The sequence below is a fragment of the Miscanthus floridulus genome, chromosome 13 (assembly GCF_019320115.1).
Source record: "Miscanthus floridulus cultivar M001 chromosome 13, ASM1932011v1, whole genome shotgun sequence".
NCBI lineage: Eukaryota > Viridiplantae > Streptophyta > Magnoliopsida > Poales > Poaceae > Miscanthus > Miscanthus floridulus.
Genome location: NC_089592.1, coordinates 81,563,794 through 81,581,111, shown reverse-complemented (window position 1 = coordinate 81,581,111; position 17,318 = coordinate 81,563,794). Strand labels below are relative to the sequence as shown.

Below are 17,318 nucleotides of genomic sequence, written 5' to 3'. Positions count from 1 at the left end.
GTTTGTCTGGCAGCCTTGGCAGATTCAGATGATCATGGAGCTAGAGAGCAGCCTCGTCGTGAGAAGAGCACATGGCTAGCTAGCCATGAATCTGGTTCAACTCATCGCCTTTATTGTTACACAAAAAAAAAAAAACTCATTGCCTATATCTATGTGTGAATTATCATGAGTCTAGAAGGGATCTGTATCTCCCAGCACAATGGCCAGCCACACACATGCATATATATGGCCATGGGATATGGACATATGGTCATAATTTGGACACAATACGACGTTTGGCAAACCTAACTGTGTGTGTGTTGGCATTTAGTGAGATACCAAAGTTCGACACAATCATACAACAGACATGTCTTGTCTTTGAGTTTTTATCTTTAACCACCATTTTCTCTTATCGTATCACCACTATAATATCTAGTAAGCATGAGATTTTTGCTTCAAAAAAGAGCATGATAAGTTAAAAGTTTTGTTCATGATAAATATGTATATGTTATTTACATATGTTGAGACTAAGGCTCTCTTTGAAATGCGGAATTTTTCCTATTTTCGTGTTAAAATGGACTGATTTCTATATAATTACTTTGTGATTCACGTAAAATTTCTGCATTTCGGCTGTTATATATATAGAAGCCTAAAGCGTTAACAGGCCTGCTTCTTCGAACGGCCTTGGAATGGCAATTCACACGGGCCGTTAGTGGGCTATTCATAACCCATGCACCTAGATGCTCCACCATGACGGGCACACAGAGGACACTCAACAATTTCAAAACATAACCGGCAATTTGACTTGCTGCAGTCATTATATCAATGTCACATTTTAACCATCAATTTCTCCTCTTATATAATTTACAACAACAAAATTTGATTCATGTAAAAATATATAAATTAAACATAACTGTCGTTGTAGTACAGTTTTTTTTGGTACGAGTAGACTAGTTGTTGATTAAAGATACAAAAGTCATTATATCAATGTCACATTTTAACCATCAATTTCTCCTCTTATATAATTTATAACAACAAAATTTGATTCATTTAAAAATATATAAATTAAACATAACTGTCGTTGTAGTATAGTTTTTTTTGGTACGAGTAGACTAGTCGTTGTTGATTAAATATGTTCATTGCCATTTGTTTAAAGGCTCATCTAATTTTTTTTTGTTTTATAACAAGGTATATATATCTGAGTTTTTTTTTCAAAAATCATTTTATAGACATGTATATATGTACATAATAACTATATCATTGTATAGTTACTTATATTTATTTTAAAGAACAAAATATTGAGAATTGATTTGGTTGGGGTGCGCACTGTCGTTTTCGTGGCGATCGGGATGCAAAGAAACTCATACGGGCCGTTATGGGCCAGGGCGTTCATGGCCCATGGACCCGAGGAGAAGAAACGGAGGAGGATGCCGAACAGAGGCACTGTTGTTTTCGTGGCACCTTTTTTCTCGTTGCGAGCGTGATGGTCCGACTCCGATGTTGAGCAGTGGAGCACTGTGCGTATCTTTGTCCCCGACCCGACCATCCATGGTGGCAGGAAGGGCGGCAGATCATCAGAGAGCGAGAGCGCCAAAGAGCACAAGGGGGATTCGAGGGAGAAGAGGCCAGGCGAACTAGTACTCCGTAGATAGAGCACAAAGCCGCACGTCCTGTCCAGGCGAAATAGTCTGCAGTGTGCCGGAGCCGGACCACCTGCTGGCCACTGTGTCCATATCCGGTCCGCCGACCGCCTGCCATCATACGCTCGTTCGTTTATAAACCGTATTTTTTCAGCTAACGAATAATATTTTTCTTTCATAATAAATCGATTAACAGTACATTCAACCATAACTTATCAGTTCAAGCGAACGGGACGTTTATCGCCGTGGCCGAACTCACTCGTCATTCCGCGTTCGGTCCAGTGATAAGAACTGTGGGTGAGAGAGAGCTAGCAGCAGAGAGGGAGAGGAATAGAAATGTTATGGGCCGTTGTTTGCTGTACGAGTTATTAGTTGATAGAAATGTAAGCTAGCCGCAATGAAAAAAAAAGAATTGATTATATGAATCTCATTTTGACTATTTACTAATTTTTTCAGCTGCCAAAAATAAGTAGGATCGAGTCTGCCCTCATGCCCTGCAAGCTGCCAATTCGCTAGTAGAAATCATGTAGCAACACAAATATTATTGTGGGGAAAGGCCATTTTGTGTGGTCTTTATCGAAGTGGCTCTTCCTACCACATGCCTGCTCAAAGTGGCTCTTCCTACCACCGCCAAGATTTCTGTTAATGACTGCCTGCCCCTTATTTCCTCCTGTGATAAGCACCTTTCTGGTTGGCGTGCCTCTCTTCTCAACAGGGCTGGACGTCTTACTCTTTCTACTGCTGTCCTCAGCTCCATCCCTCTTCATTACATGTCCGCATTGAGTGTTCCAAAAACCATCATCAAAGCTATTGATCGCCGGCGCGGTGCGTTTTTCTGGACTGGTGACGATGTCTGCCATGGATCTAAATGCCTTGTGGCATGGGAAAATGTGCAGGCTAGGAAAGAGGACGGTGGTCTTGGTGTGCAAAACTACTGCTTGCTCATGAAATTCGTCGACAAGCTATTCTCTAATGAAGCTGTGGCTTGGAAGGATTGGCTGCTACGAGATGCAGCTTCCTTTGATACTCCCTCAACTGGATCTCATGGCTATCTCTGGAAAATCGTCACTGACGAGCTCAATACTTACCGTTCCATTACTGTTGTTAATGTCTTTAATGGCGCGTCTACATCTTTCTGGTTTGACCATTGGCTCCCTACCGGCCCTCTTTGCTTTTCCCACGCCGCCCTCTTCTCCCATGTTACTAGGCCAAATGTCTCGGTGCAATGTGTTTTTCAAAATGGGTTTGAATTGGGCTTAAGACCATGGCTCACTAATGCTGCTAGCGCCCAGCTAGACAGCCTCGTTTCATGCCTGCAGGAATTCAGACTCCGGGGGAGGGCTCCGACTCTAGAGTCCTGAAGCTGACCGGCAAGCCCTACACATCCCGTGATGCATACACTGCGCTCGACAGCACACATGGCTCTGCTGATGTCCACGGTTGCCGCATTTGGAAGACTCGTGTGCCGAACAAGGTCAAAATCTTCGCCTGGTTGTACATCATAGACAGGCTGAGCACAAGACTTAATCTCCATTCTAAGCACGTCGTGGAGGACGACCACTGCCAGCGCTGTCCAGCGTCTCCGGAAGACCGACACCATGTGTTCTTCACCTGCGTTGCGAGTGCGGAATTATAGTGCAAAATTGGTCTACCTGACATCGCTTCCCTTTCCGACGACGAGATCTGAAACACCAACACGCCTCCTGGCCTTGATTCCAGCATGTGGCCTTTCGTCCTGCTGACAGTCCTGTGGCGACTGTGGGATGCGAGAAACGGGGAGATCTTCAGGAACGAATTGTCTAGCAGCCGTGCTGTAATTTCTAGAGTATGCGATGATCTTGTTGTTTGGCGCAAGCGCCTGAAAGCTGATCATGTTAACAGTATCAACGACTGGCGTAACTATCTTCTGTCTTGTAATGCTACTGCTCATTCCGGCTTGACGGAGTGAAGTTTTAAATAGAAGTTTGGTGGGGGATCTCTCACATGCCTGCTCACAAAGTGAAGCAATCTAGTTCACTTTCAACTTGAGAAGCAGAAGCTTTGTTTGACCCTTTACTAATATCAGGAAAATTTGAACCGAAAGCACATAGCATGTGAGAGGACTTTGGACCCATGGCATTCCATAACAAAGAGACTGACAATTTGAATCAAGATAACCCACGTCTTGAGACCGTGGGTGCAGATCAAATCATTCAATCAAACATGCTACTAAACCACTCCAAGATCACAAAATCTGACAGGTAGCAATTGCAGCATCACCACACATAATCAACAGCTAAGTAAGCAAATACAACAGTTACTTACAAGTTACAACCACATCACATGAATCAGCAACGCATAATGCTCTGTTTTTCGTTTGGTATAAGTGAGTTACCAAAGACTGGATGCGGCAAAAAGCGTCATCCACCTCAGGCAAGACTTCCAAATTGTCAATCCAGTACACAGGTAACAGTAAGCAAATACAACGGTTACTTACACTAAAACAAAAAGATCCATTATTTTCTACAACACAGCACACTCCCGAAAGAATCTACTGCTGCCCGGTGTTTCCTAACAGCAGCATAAAACCTCTGCAGCAAAGCCTAACAAAGTAGTACTCCGTGGTAGTTACTGTATATAAGAGCTGTTGCCCTAACTTGTTTAATGTAACTGTTCGCACACTCAACTGCAGGGTGCAGGCTATACCTGGGCTGCAAGGATCTCATTCCATGTACCCGGTACGCCAGGAAGGCACCAGTGCAAGCAATCTTCAACACCCGGCGTGGCCTTGATACTATACCGTGATATATGCCCTTCATCCCTCAAACGTGACAGCGCAGTGACATCCAGAAGCTTGATCCTGGTTCCCCTCACTGCACCCTCAGCGTCACTATCCTTGGAATGGTTGAGGTGAATGCCACTTCCCTTGGCCAAAGGGTTTGTGTTATCACGGCTGCCTCCGGTGTTCCAATCCCCATTAAAGAAGTGCCAAGGCGATATTGTCCTATAGAACACCTTCAGCTGGGGGTGGCGAGGGAGCTGGGCATCCATCCACTTGACGATACTGTGGATGATGAAATTTTTGACCTTCCAGATGATAGAAATGTTCCTGTTGTTGTTTGGTGCTCTACCAAGATACATCTCCCACTTGTTCGCCCTTAGCTTCCCTCGGTTCCAGTGGTGACCAGTGTTAAGAACCAGAACATGGAATATGTTAAGATTGTTCTTCAGAAAAGCAGGTGTCCGGCCAAGGTGCATGGCATAACTGGTTGCTCTATCTGGTGGATTCAGAGGCTCCAAGTCACAGTGTTGATGACCAATGGTATAAAATTGTTGTATTGGTGCTCGGGAACCGATAGGCCCAGCCATCTGGTCTTTTTGCACCTGGTGCTAGCACAAAGCCATACTCTGCACCAACATCGTCCACATCTGGCCGCTGCTTTCCACCAGTGACCATACACATCGTTGATTGAAACATCTGCCTCCCTAAAGAATCACCCACATAAGCAATGGTTTTATCCTGCATTCTGAAATATATCCAAATTAGTATTTCCATATTGACTCAAAGATGTAGGCCAAACAGTGCAGCACAAACTATCTCCAAATTCATCAGATATTGGCTATGGTCATGTACCTTCTCAAGAACTGAGAGGCCTCAAACTCTGGCATTTCACAAGCTTCAGGCTGCCATCTAAATTTTTCATATGCAAAATCTGTTCGTTGGGTTAATCTGCAGGACCAACTCTCTGAAAGCCACTGTTTACAACCAAACCCTGAGTATAGTGGTCTACGATTGTCAGAAACCCACTTTCCATTCCTATAGTCACATTCTGTAGGATAGATAAAGCAAACATCAGATAGAAATTAAAGCCAGATAGCCTACGCACCAGCTAATGCACAAGTAAACTGAACAGGAAATAATCTTATGTATTATGTACAAAGACAATATGAGGAATATGTCAATTGAGAAAACGAACACATTTGTACGCTCACATAAGAAATAAATTCATGGTTTCTCTAGCAGTCACACACGATGAGTATACCTTTCTTCTCAGGAAGTGGAACTTCATTTCCATCTGCAACATCAACAAAATTGCCTATCGTAGACAATGGTGGTGGTGCACTAGTAATTGACTGATGTAATAGATCTGTGTACTTGGAAAGTCTTCTTCTGAGGATGTATGCTGATCTGCAAACTTCAAGTTAGCTGCAAAAGCTTGAAAGAAAATGAGAATGGAGGTAGATGTGATAAGAAGAAACTTAAGAGAGGTAATGTCTCTGTGAGCTTAAGATGACCTGGATGAGTCAAAACCAATGGATCTGGTTGGAGGATTTCAGAATCACAGTATGTGCCCTTCTCCCATTTCCAAAGAAGAAACAACACGAAAAATGCAAGAATGACTAGTTTAAGCTGCTTGAACCGCAAACCATTTATACTTCCAAGCCTCATCCTTTTATTGGTGTTCTGTAACATAAAATGTTCGTACCTTTAAAATCGACAAGTGCCTAGGAACCATCCATACAAAAAGTAGGAAAAATGTTGACTGTAAACCTGTTTCAGGAAAGGTGAAGTTAGAGGTACAGTATATCCTTACACTTATTAACAAGCAACGTTTTCAACTAAACGTAAGCTACCAGCTATGCAAAAAAAAAAAAGATTATATGCATCTCATTTCGACTATTTACTATTTTTTCAGCTACCAAAAATAAATAGTATCAAGTCTACCTTGCAAGCTGCCAACTTGCTAGTGAACATCATGTAGCAACACAAATATTATGGGGAAAGGACATTTTGTGTGGCCTTTATCAATAAGCGGCCCTTCCTACCACATGCCTGCTCACAAAGTGAAGCAATCTAGTTCACTTTCAACTTGAGAAGCAGAAGTTTTGATCCTTTACTAATATCTGGAAAAGTAGAACTGAAAGCACATAGCATGCGAGAGGACTTTGGATCCATGGCATTCCAGAACAAAGAGATTATCAATTTGAATCAAGATAACCCACAGCTTGACACCGTGGGTGCTCATCAAATCATCCAATTAAACACGCTACTAAATGCTCCAAGATCACAAAATCTGACAGGTAACAATTGCAGCATCACCACAGAAAATCAACAGCTAAGTAAGCACTTGGTTCCATCTTAACCTAGGGCAATGCAAATCTAACAAACTCGCCCATGGCCCACCCCTAAAAATCCATTGGATTTGATCCAGCTCTTAGGAGTAAACGTGGCAATCAAATGAAAACAAAACCTAAGCCAGATCACAAAAGCCCGAGTCTGAATGAGGGAAGGGCAATGGGCCACTGGCGTCCGACGAGAAGCCCGTGGACCGTGGTACAGAGTGAAGCAGTAACAGCGATTAATTGCAGATGAGAGGTTAGGTTAAAGTTAAACCAGGTGTGTGTGGGGCTCGCCGGTGTTCTCTCTTTGATCTGCTGCTAGTAGTAAAACCAAAATCATTACATGCTGAGGAAATTAACAGGGTTCATTTATCATGGAGTGGAAGACGAGGTTACTTGTTCTTTGGAAAGAGATAATGCATGGTGGTTTTTTTGTGTTGGTGAAGAGTCTGTAGTGCAGTGCAACACGTTAGGCAGTTAGGCCCTTCGCTTTCGCTACTCTTACTACTACTAAAAAACCTAGGTGAGTGCCTGTGGGTTCAATGGGGCCACAATCATATATGCACAACAAATGTGAAGAATCAACTCAACCAAATACAATTCCTCTCTGCATAAAACAACCCGTCATTCAAATTGATGATGGTCCTTTTGATATAGTGTCATACAGTGACGGACCTAGGTTTTTACCTGTGGGTATGCGCAGCAAAAAATTTTCTTATGTAATTCGGTAAACCATATATAATTTGGTAAGACCATATTCTCATTCGGTAAAACCATATTCTAAAACCATATAAATTGTTCAAATGAAATACAAAATACTTTAAAATATAGCCATATAAGAGACTTACAATATTACTTGTTGATCCGTCGCTTTCTCAATGACATGAATGTCTCAATTATATCATCTTCATCAACTTGAAAGAAAATATCCCGCTCAATAAATGTTTGTAGACAATCATCCAGAACAATATCACCTAGCTTATTCCTATTTTGTTTTCACTATAACCAATGCAGAAAATACCCTTTCAATGCTCGCAGTTGCCACCGGTAAAAGCAATGCCAATTTGAGAAGCGACAACACCATATCATACACTTTGTGCCTATTTGTATCAACAAGCTTAACTGAGAGATCAACAATATTGTCTAGACCTTGGAAGCATTCAGTTCGTTTTATGTCATCAATATAATTATCAAGTTGCAATTCTAGTTGTACCAAATTGTTGTTGGAGAAGTCATTAGGATAAAATTCAGCCAATCTACGCAGCTTCTATGCATCAAATGAAGCAAAGGACTTGGAAGGACTAAAGGCTGACATACAAGAGAGTAGCTCCATGTTGATCTCATCAAACCGATTATCAAGCTCTTGACTAATTTGATCAATGACACCAATGTACACTTCTCTTCTAAAATGGTCATCATTTTTTTGGTTTCGGGCACGGGCATACCTTGCTGATTTTCCATAAGGCACATAAGCATCATCCATAGCAGGAACTTCGACACCATGTGTAATACAAAAAGAAGTGACCGTCTTATGAAATTTATCCTAACCATCAGACCTCAACTGTTGCATTCTGCTCTTTGCCACATTAACAAGTGAGATTGCATTAAGAATATCTTGATCCCTTCTCTGCAAACACTCGGATAACTCATTTGTGTATCCAAGAATAACATACATTAAGTGCACAAAGAAAACAAACTCAAAGGTTTCAAATGCTCCAAGCACAAAATGAATCTTTGCCCAATCATCCTTATATGCAATATCAGCACCAAGCTCAATGAGCACATCATGGATTGAGGAATACATAGTGATGATGCTACATATAGTTTTGTAATGCGAGCCCCACCGAGTGTCACCAGGCCTAGGCAAACCCATCTCTTGATTTAAACCACTCCCTGATTCAAGCTCACCACACTGTAGTGATTTCTTGACATTCTCCAGCCTAGCATTTCGAAGCATACCATGACGCTTGCAAGAAACCCCAACAATGTTCAACAAGATAGATACTTGATCAAAAAAGGTCTTGCAATCAGTATTTCCCTTGGCAACAGCTACAAGAACTAGTTGGAGTTGATGTGCAAAGCAATGAATATAATAAGCAGAAGGCGATTCTTTCATGATTAATGTTTTCAGCCCTTTAATATCACCTTTCATATTGCTAGCCCCATCATAACCTTGACCTCTAATCCGAGTCATACTCAATCCATTACTATCAAGTAAACCTTTGATTGCTTCCTTAAGTGACAAAGACGTAGTATCATCTACATGAACAACTCCAATGAAGTGCTCACATGGCCTTCCAAGTTTATCAATAAAACGCAAGCAAAGAGCTAGTTGTTCTTTATGTGATATGTCACTAGACTCATCGGCTAAAATTGCAAAGGGCTCATCACCAAGTTCCTCAATTATTTTCTTTCTAGTTTCTATGGCACAACAATGAATAATTTGCTTTTGTATCTTTGGGCTAGTCAAAGTGCAATTACCTGGTGCATTGTTCAAGACATACTTGTTCACTTCATCACTATTTCCTACAAGAAACTTCAAAAGTTCAATGAAGTTGCCTCTGTTGCTAGACTCTTCACTTTCATCATTTCCACGGAATGCCAATCCTTGAAGCAAAAGAAACTTGATACATCTAAGTGAATATGTCAATCTTTTCTTGTAAAGACGAAGCTCCTCATCAGTCCACTTGTCAATGTGATAATCAATTGCTACCTTGGGATTTATAAAACCAATATACCTCTCCTGAGCTGCTTTGTGTGCCTTAGAACCACTATGTTTGATGAGTGCGGCGTTTCCTATATTCCAATTATCCCATCCATCAACAACAAATGCATCTGACCCACTGCCCTTCTTGAACAAGTAGCATATAAAGCAAAATACAGAATCCTTCTTGATACTATATTCAAGCCACTCATAATTATACAACCACTGTAAACTGAATCGATGAGGTGTGTCTCCAATGTTTCGATACGGGAAATCATGTATATAAGGTTTGCAAGGACCTTTAGTAATATATGCTCTACGGATTGCATCTTGATCATTAACATGATAATCTTTTATGAGCAGCCTTTCACCTGGATCATATGGTAGAAGATTGATGTCATACACCGGTGGCTTTGATGCGGGCGGTGGCGGTGGCGATGACGCTAGCGGGGGCAAAGGATCTGCAATTTCTTCAACTTCTGCTCTATCTTCTTGATTCTGCTCTTCCACAACAGTTTCAACCGGAGGTGGGGTAGGGTTCAAAGCAGCTGCAGCCGGCTTCTTTGCTGCTTTGCCAAAAAAGGATCGAATGTCGCCGTTTCTCTTCATCATTCAACAATTCTTCTGAAAAATAGTTTATAATTACCAAACGTGCGAAACTCAAATAGTATAGTCACATGCGATATTGAGTTATTGACTCATGTTTGGACTTTGAAACTTACCGACTGGTGCTAATGAACTTGCTAGAGTTCTGGACCTCGCGCGTCGCCTTGAGGAGCCGAGCAGATCACCGTCGCCACCTCGCTGGATCATCGCGGGCTCGTGGCTTCTCCTTTCCCATCGCGGCGTCGCCCTGAAGGAGCCAGGCAGGAGCAGATCGTCGTGGACTCATGGCCAGGAAATCCCGCGGATCGCCATCGGTCGTCGCCGTCTCCAACTCTCCCGTCTAGTCGTCTTCTCGGCTTCTCCAGTTCTCCTCATCCTCGATCGAGAATTCGAGATGTGTCACAGCGCCGCCCAGCAGTTACTCTGTCTGCGAAGTCCGCGCCTGCTAGGTGCTAGCGAGATCGCGGAACCAAGAGTCTAGGACGGAAGCCAAAGCGCCGATCATTTCCTTTTTTATTTTTTTTACATTGAAAATTTCTACCTATCTCTATGACTGGTGGACCCCAGGGTATGTGGTGGCCCACCCTGCATACCCTGTGGGTCCATCCCTGGTGTCATATGATGTTTGTCATATGGCACATACTCAGAGGACAAAAATTAAGAAAACACATCACCCATTTTCTTCAGGAAACCTCTTCGATTTCTTCCACTTGCAGCCTGTCATGGTCACTTGGACCATCACCGCTCACTACTTTTTTTTCTCTCAAAAACGTAGGAAAGCTGCGCATAATTATATTAAGAAGATAATAAAATGGGATAAGAACCCATACAACACAACACACACAAAAACCACGCACACACACACACACACACACACTACATTGCTGCTGCTAGAAAACTAACGCGCCAGTGACATAAAGATCACGACCAAGGTATATAGGGCTCTAACCACCCAGAGCGAGGGCATCCAAGAGGGTTAATCCTCGAGCCCCTGCCAAAGACCACGACCTTTCATCTTCAGCTACAGCAAGTGCGCCTACAACCGTGCCATGGTCTTTCTCCTTGGAACCCACCTCCTCAGTAGCGCAAGTCCAGAGGGCAGTGGCGGTCATGGCAGCAAGATAGCAGTAAAGAAGAGCTCAAGGGGTGTGACCCTATGCCGCATGGCATGCCTTTGGATGTAGTCCAGTGTGTCCACCAGCGCCCCTTCGCATGGAACGCTGCCGGTGGTGACGAGCTACCACCGTCACCTCCGTTGGTAGGTCTAAATGTGTCAACGAAATCTAGTCGGCAGTCTACCGAGGGGTATGCCCACGGTAGTAGATGAATCGGTGGAGGTGCGCGTGATGGGAGCTAAATGGTGACACAGAACGTAGAGACAACGATTTAGGTAGGTTCAGGCCGTCAGCTTGACGTAATACCCTGCGTCCTGTGTCTTTGGTGGATTATATTATGAGATGAGAGATAAAACGAGGGGGTCCCTACCCGCCTTATATAGCACGGAGGGTAGGGTTACAAGTCGGTTGTATCTATCCTGATCGATTACATGATATGTGTTTATAAGGAATACGATATCTAACATATCCGATCAAATTCTCCTTCGTCATCAAGGATGCTTCACGCAGGCTTGCGGCGCATGCCGACCTGTGCTGTGCCCCGCGCGGCTTGATCTCGTGGGCTGAGCCTCCCCTAGGAGTGCACCCATGTACATCCCTGAGGGTATACGGGGTTATACCCCCACAGCTAGTCCCCGAGCGCCTTGTATCCGCTGAGCAACGCCATCTTGAGCTTGTCCGAGCAGCTCAACTTGCAGCCGATCACTGGAAGTAGGCGTCCGACCAGTTTAATTGGTAGCTGAGCTGCTGAATCAAACATCCAACCAGTTTAACTGGGTACTGAGTAGTTAGAATATGCATCCGACTAGTTCAACCGGGAGCCGAGTTTGGACTCACTCAAAGGTAAGGTTTGCCGGAAGGATGTAAGGAGCTCAAGTAAAAAAAATTGAAGTCTTCACCTTAGGTAAAGTGTGCCCACTTAGGTTTCAGGGGGCGAAGTTGGACGTTTAGCGTCCCTGACTTAGTCAGCGCAGAGGAACGTAGTCCCTCGTTTGCAACAGTAGATGCTTAGCATCCATGCCTTAGGCAAAAGAGTCTCTTAGAGCCAAACGAAGAATGCTAACGATTATCATTCATGACTTAGTCATTTAGAAGAAACACGGAGTCCTAGAAATAAGCACATTCACCGCTAGGTGAAGTGTGCCCACTTAGTCCCCGAGCCTGACAGTAGATGAAGTATTCACGTGGTGCTAGGGTCAAAATTTGTAGACTTCATATATCAAACCAGTCCCCAACTTAGCTGAGAAAAATCAGTACAGTCATCGCTAGATGGCGTGTACACACGTAGTCCCCGAGCCTGCTAGAAGATAAAAAAATAAATTTTGTAGCAGGGTCAAGAAAAAATCTTGCTTGAAATTCCCAAATATATCGACAAAACAGTGCTTAACACTAAACTCCACTTGGCGGCCCGCATGCGACGCGGCTTCAGTGGCAGATCCACTATGCCTAGTTAGCGGACTAGGAAGGCGCGCGGGATTTTGGGAGTGAACGCGGCGCGGTGGGCGTGGTTTCCCAAAAACCCTAGAAGCTGAAGAGTTGGGGTCGAACCGTTATAAATTCGCCGTGGCTTCGAGACGCACTCCCCATTTCTCCACACACCGCATCATCTTCCTTGCGCTCACACTTCTTCCACTGCAACCGCTCCGCCATTAGAGCAGCTCCAAGCACAAAGTGACCTCCGCTCACCAGATCCGCTCAGTGGCACCAGAGAGAAACCGTGGGGCTCGAAGAAGGCGGCGCGCGAGATCAATCGTGACGAAGAGTGGATGCGATCCATCAGCGACGAGACGGCGCTCAACAACATGGTGGTTTACGGCATCCTGCCCGACAGGGTGATGGCGGGAAGGCGCCCGGCGGCCGGTGAGGACTTTCCTACTCCCCACTCCGATGAATTGGTTGTCTTCGAGGATTATTTCTTCCGTGGATTTGGCATTCCCATTCATCATTTCCTCCGCGGACTGATTGGCTACTATGGCGTTAGTCTCTACATTCTCAGCCCGAACTCTATCCTTCATGTTGCTATCTTTATCAATCTCTGTGAATCGTATCTAGGAATCCTTCCCCATTTCAACCTATTCCGTCATTTCTTCTGCCTTAAAATCAAGGGGGATCCGGATCTAGGGAGGTTGGCGGCGCCTATCTGCAACTGCGGGATGGGATGGCGAGTCAGTACATCATCATCCCACTTAACACAAATGTGAAGTTCTAGGCCTGCAGATGGTTCTACATCAGGCATGTGGAGCCGTATGTGCGATGCGACGTTGATCAAGTTCTAGTGAGCAACCCCAGGTGGTCGAAGAGGCCCAATTCCAATGGAATGGAGCAAGTGAGGGAGCTCCTGACTTTGATAAATCACAAGAAACTGGATGGAGTCATAGTGACGACGAATTTCACCTTCCGGCTGATCTAGCCCTGTAAAGAGCACATCTTGGATATGAGTTCCCGGGGGAAACCGATGGAACCCACGAGGTGCCCGAGGAGATCGACCGGAATGAAGTCAAGCGGCGTATCATGATGCTGTTCAACCTCGCAATGCGTGCTTTCGCCAATGGTTAGCAGAGGGCCTTCAGCGTGGCGAGCCTTCCCTGGGCGGTAAGAATTTGCTTGCAGTGTATACTTAATCTTTAACTTTATGCAATGTACTCATGTGCATCCTTGAAGATTCATGGGCAAGACCGAGCGGTGTACTTCTCGGCGATGCTGTCGGAGGACTGGTTGAGGGCTGTAGACGCCCGGCCGAGTAGTCCCCAGCATTAGTCCAACTCAGGGACTGTCGAGGAGAGGTCGAACGGCCCCAGGGATGGAGATGAAGATGCATGGACCGCCTATGTCCGTGATAAACTTTAGGGGAAGCGGCCAGCACGAGATGAGCCATCCCCAAAGAGAAAGAAGATGTCAGTCTCCTCCCGCCATGAAGAGGGGCCAGTGAACATTGGGGATGCCGCGCAGCCCCGACGGTGATAGATGGTTCTGTCGAACTCGTCCAACGACAAAGAGATGATGGTTCTTCCTCCTCCGAGCACCGAGACGCTTCTGCCAGCTGCGCTGGCTGGGATAGAGATATAGGAGAGGCGCCGAGCGCGGGAGGCTATGGCCGCAGTCCCTGAGGCTGCGGCTGCAGAGCGCGAGAGGCTGCGGCCGTAGTCCCCGAGACTGCTCGGATGACCCTAGCGGCGACAGCTAGGGCCGCCGGCCGAAGGAATGTTGACACAGCGCTGGCTCTGCTGCTGGACAGGGCAGATCCGGACGGGCGCGCCGCTTCAGAATAGCTCAGCGAGAGTCGGAATTGTAAGTTTTTTCTTCATTTGCATTGCTTTGTTAGATTGATGTTGTTGTTTGATAAATCTATTTCCTTGTCTTAGCGTGGAGACGACTGAAGAGTTGCATCCGTCGGTTGTTGATGACGGGCAGCGTGGAACAGAAACAAGAGCTCTCGACGCCGAACAGGGGCAAGCAGGAGTGGACCCGATCGTCCCCGGTGTGGAGGGGCCATCGGCTGTCGGGCCTACCTCCCCTGGTGGTAGGGCATATGATGAGGGTGACCCCGCGGACGCGTTAGGCGACGAAGAGGCATGGGCCATGGTAGGCGTGCTAGTGGACTCTGCTGGAGCGGGAGCGGAGACCACAGGGCATGCGCCAAATAGCACGACGCAGGACCCCCCATGGTCGTGGAGCATGTGGTGCCCGAGGCGTCGCCGGCGATGGAGATAGGCCCCGGACGTCCTGTCTAGGCACAACAGCGTCCAAGGAGATCTCCTTCGAGGATGGCTGCTGTACTAGTCGAGGAAATACCATGAGAGCCTGCGCAGCCTCCTCAAGTCTTCCGCACAGTTATCTGACGTGGCGACGAGTTTGACATACTGGAAGAGGAGGAGGCGACCGCGGAGGTGAAGAGGCTGAGGGCCGACCAGTCAGCGATGATAGGCCGGATTGAGGTAAGTCGATAGCGATCTTGTTGCTACATTCTTCTTTAGGTGTAGTTGTTGACCAATTGCTTCTGCAGGGTGTGATGAAGACGTCCAAGCAGCGCCGGTGGCATCTAGATGAGATGGCTCCTATTCTCGAGGAGAACAAGAAGCTACAGTCGTCGGTGAAGGACCTCGAGGCGAGGCTGAACAGGGGGCGCCACCGGGAGGACTTGGAAGTGAAGGTCCTAGCGTTGGAGAAGGAGCACCAGCTGCTAGGGGCGGAGAACCGGTCGCTGACCGAGCGACTTAGTCACGGCGCCAACCAGCGGAAAGGTGAGATCTTTAGTGTTGTCCTATAGGTGTTCGGTGTCTTAACCATCTTTTCTTCTGCAGAGTTGGAGACAAAGCTCGGCCTTTCACGTGAGGCCATCGCCCAACTCTAGAAGGAGAAGGAGGAGGCGGAGGAGAAGGCCGATAGGGTCATGAGAGATCTTGAGGGTGAGGGTATCTTCTGTAGAATCTGTTCTTGTAGTGCTAGGAACATGTTTAACATGTTAGCGCCTTGCTGCAGAGTATCGTTACAATGCGCAGGCGCAGTTCTAGATGAAGGCCCGGGAGGAGAAGCTGGAGGCAGTGATAGCAGATATCAAACCCGTGCTTGACTGCGTCGGCTTCAAGCCACCTGAGGGATCCACGCAGTTGCCCACCAACCTGCCCCACCGACCGATCTTAGATTGGTGCCAGAGGGCCTGGATGGACTTTAAGGAGTTCACACGCAGCGCCGCCCAAGGAGCCGTCATCCACGCGCTCGTGGTGCTATGGTTGCATTATCCTTCGGTGAAACCTGAAGTGATAATGACCGTTTATGCCCGAGGGGCGAGTGCAGCAAAGATCATGAAGTTGGAGGACGAGGCGGAGGAAGCGGCGATGAAGCTTGCTGGAGACGTCGACCTGTTCGACGAGGGGTGAGACAATGTCCAGTAGATTAGGAAAAAACTTATGTTGGAATGCTGTGTAAAGTTGCTTAGCAGCTTTTGTTGAACACGAAGTGTTAGTTTGTAGTTTATGTTTATATTTAATATAGACCGTCCGGCCAGTTAGTTTGTAACTGAGTCACCAGCCCTGGCTAGCCCGTAGATCGTAACGTGGAGCGCGGAGCTCGTGTACTTGTAGGAAAACAAGGCGTCGCCAAGGAGCCACTGCCGACCACCCATAACACAGAGGGTAGGCGCTCGTGCACGTGTAGGGAGAAGCCGAGGACATGGCCGTCTCTGGGGAGCACGAGCGTAAACATGACTATTTGGGGATTTGCCTTAGGTAGAGTCGTATGTCATCTTTAACATGTTATACATGTAAAAAAGATCGTTTAGCAAATAAACATGGAGAAAACAACATGAAGAAACATCAAAGCAAAATCTTTATTTAATACTCAAATGTGAAAGGTATATATCTTAGTATGAAACGTTTCACGGATAGAAACACCTAAGAAGGTCGATATGCCAGGAGTTCGGGACGTCTACTTCGTTCACGTCGCATAATCTGTAAGATCCTGGTCGAGTGACCGCCTTGACGATAAAGGGGCCTTCCCAGGGGGATGAAAGCTCATGCATCCCGTTGGTCTTCTATTTTCTGCGTAACACCAGGTCGCCGACCACAAAGTATCTATCATTGGCACTGCGGTTGTAGTACATGCGCAAGCTATCTAGGTACTTGGTCGTCTGAACGTAGGTGACTAGGCGCTCTTCTTCTAGGTGATTGACATCATCGAGCCGAGCTCGGTCAGAGTTCTCCTTGTCGTAATGCTCTACCCTGGGTGCTCGGAAGGCGACATCGGCGGGTAAAACAGCTTCGGAGCCAAAAACCATGAAATATGGGGAGACGCCGGTGTTGCGACTGGGTTGGGTTCTTAGTCCCCATACCACAGCTGGCAGTTCCTTGAGCCATTTGCCCGGGTGCTTCTGCTCCTTCTCGTAGAGCCTCTTCTTCAATGCGTCCAGGATCATGCCGTTGGCGCGTTCGACCTGGCCGTTAGCCCTAGGGTGAGCCACGAAGATGTACTTGACTGAGATGCATCGCTCGTCACAGAAATCCCAAATGTCGCTACCAGTGAATGTGGACCTCAAGTTGGTGATGATGCTGTTCGACAAGCCGAACTTGTGTATGGTGTCGTCAAGCAGCTCGGCTGCCTTCTTCGGTGTGGCCTGGACAAGGGGTTTGTATTCAATCCACTTGGAAAACTTATCGATGCAGACGTAGACCCAGCGGA

At 46.2% G+C, this 17,318-nt stretch overlaps 1 protein-coding gene and 1 pseudogene across 1 annotated transcript; both read right to left on the bottom strand.

Moving 5' to 3' along the window:
* Nucleotides 1–4,123: 4,123 nt before the first annotated feature.
* LOC136500943 (protein trichome birefringence-like 14) lies at nt 4,124–6,089 on the bottom strand (annotated as a pseudogene).
* Nucleotides 6,090–8,262: 2,173 nt separating this feature from the next.
* LOC136500150 (uncharacterized) lies at nt 8,263–10,032 on the bottom strand. Its single transcript, XM_066495537.1, has one exon. It carries the CDS (start codon nt 10,030–10,032, stop codon nt 8,263–8,265), a length of 1,770 nt encoding a protein of 589 aa, XP_066351634.1.
* Nucleotides 10,033–17,318: the final 7,286 nt, after the last annotated feature.

Bases quoted from the DNA above. Each gene is read 5' to 3' on its own strand.
- LOC136500150 (XM_066495537.1), bottom strand. From the start codon at position 10,032: ATGAAGAGAAACGGCGACATTCGATCCTTTTTTGGCAAAGCAGCAAAG.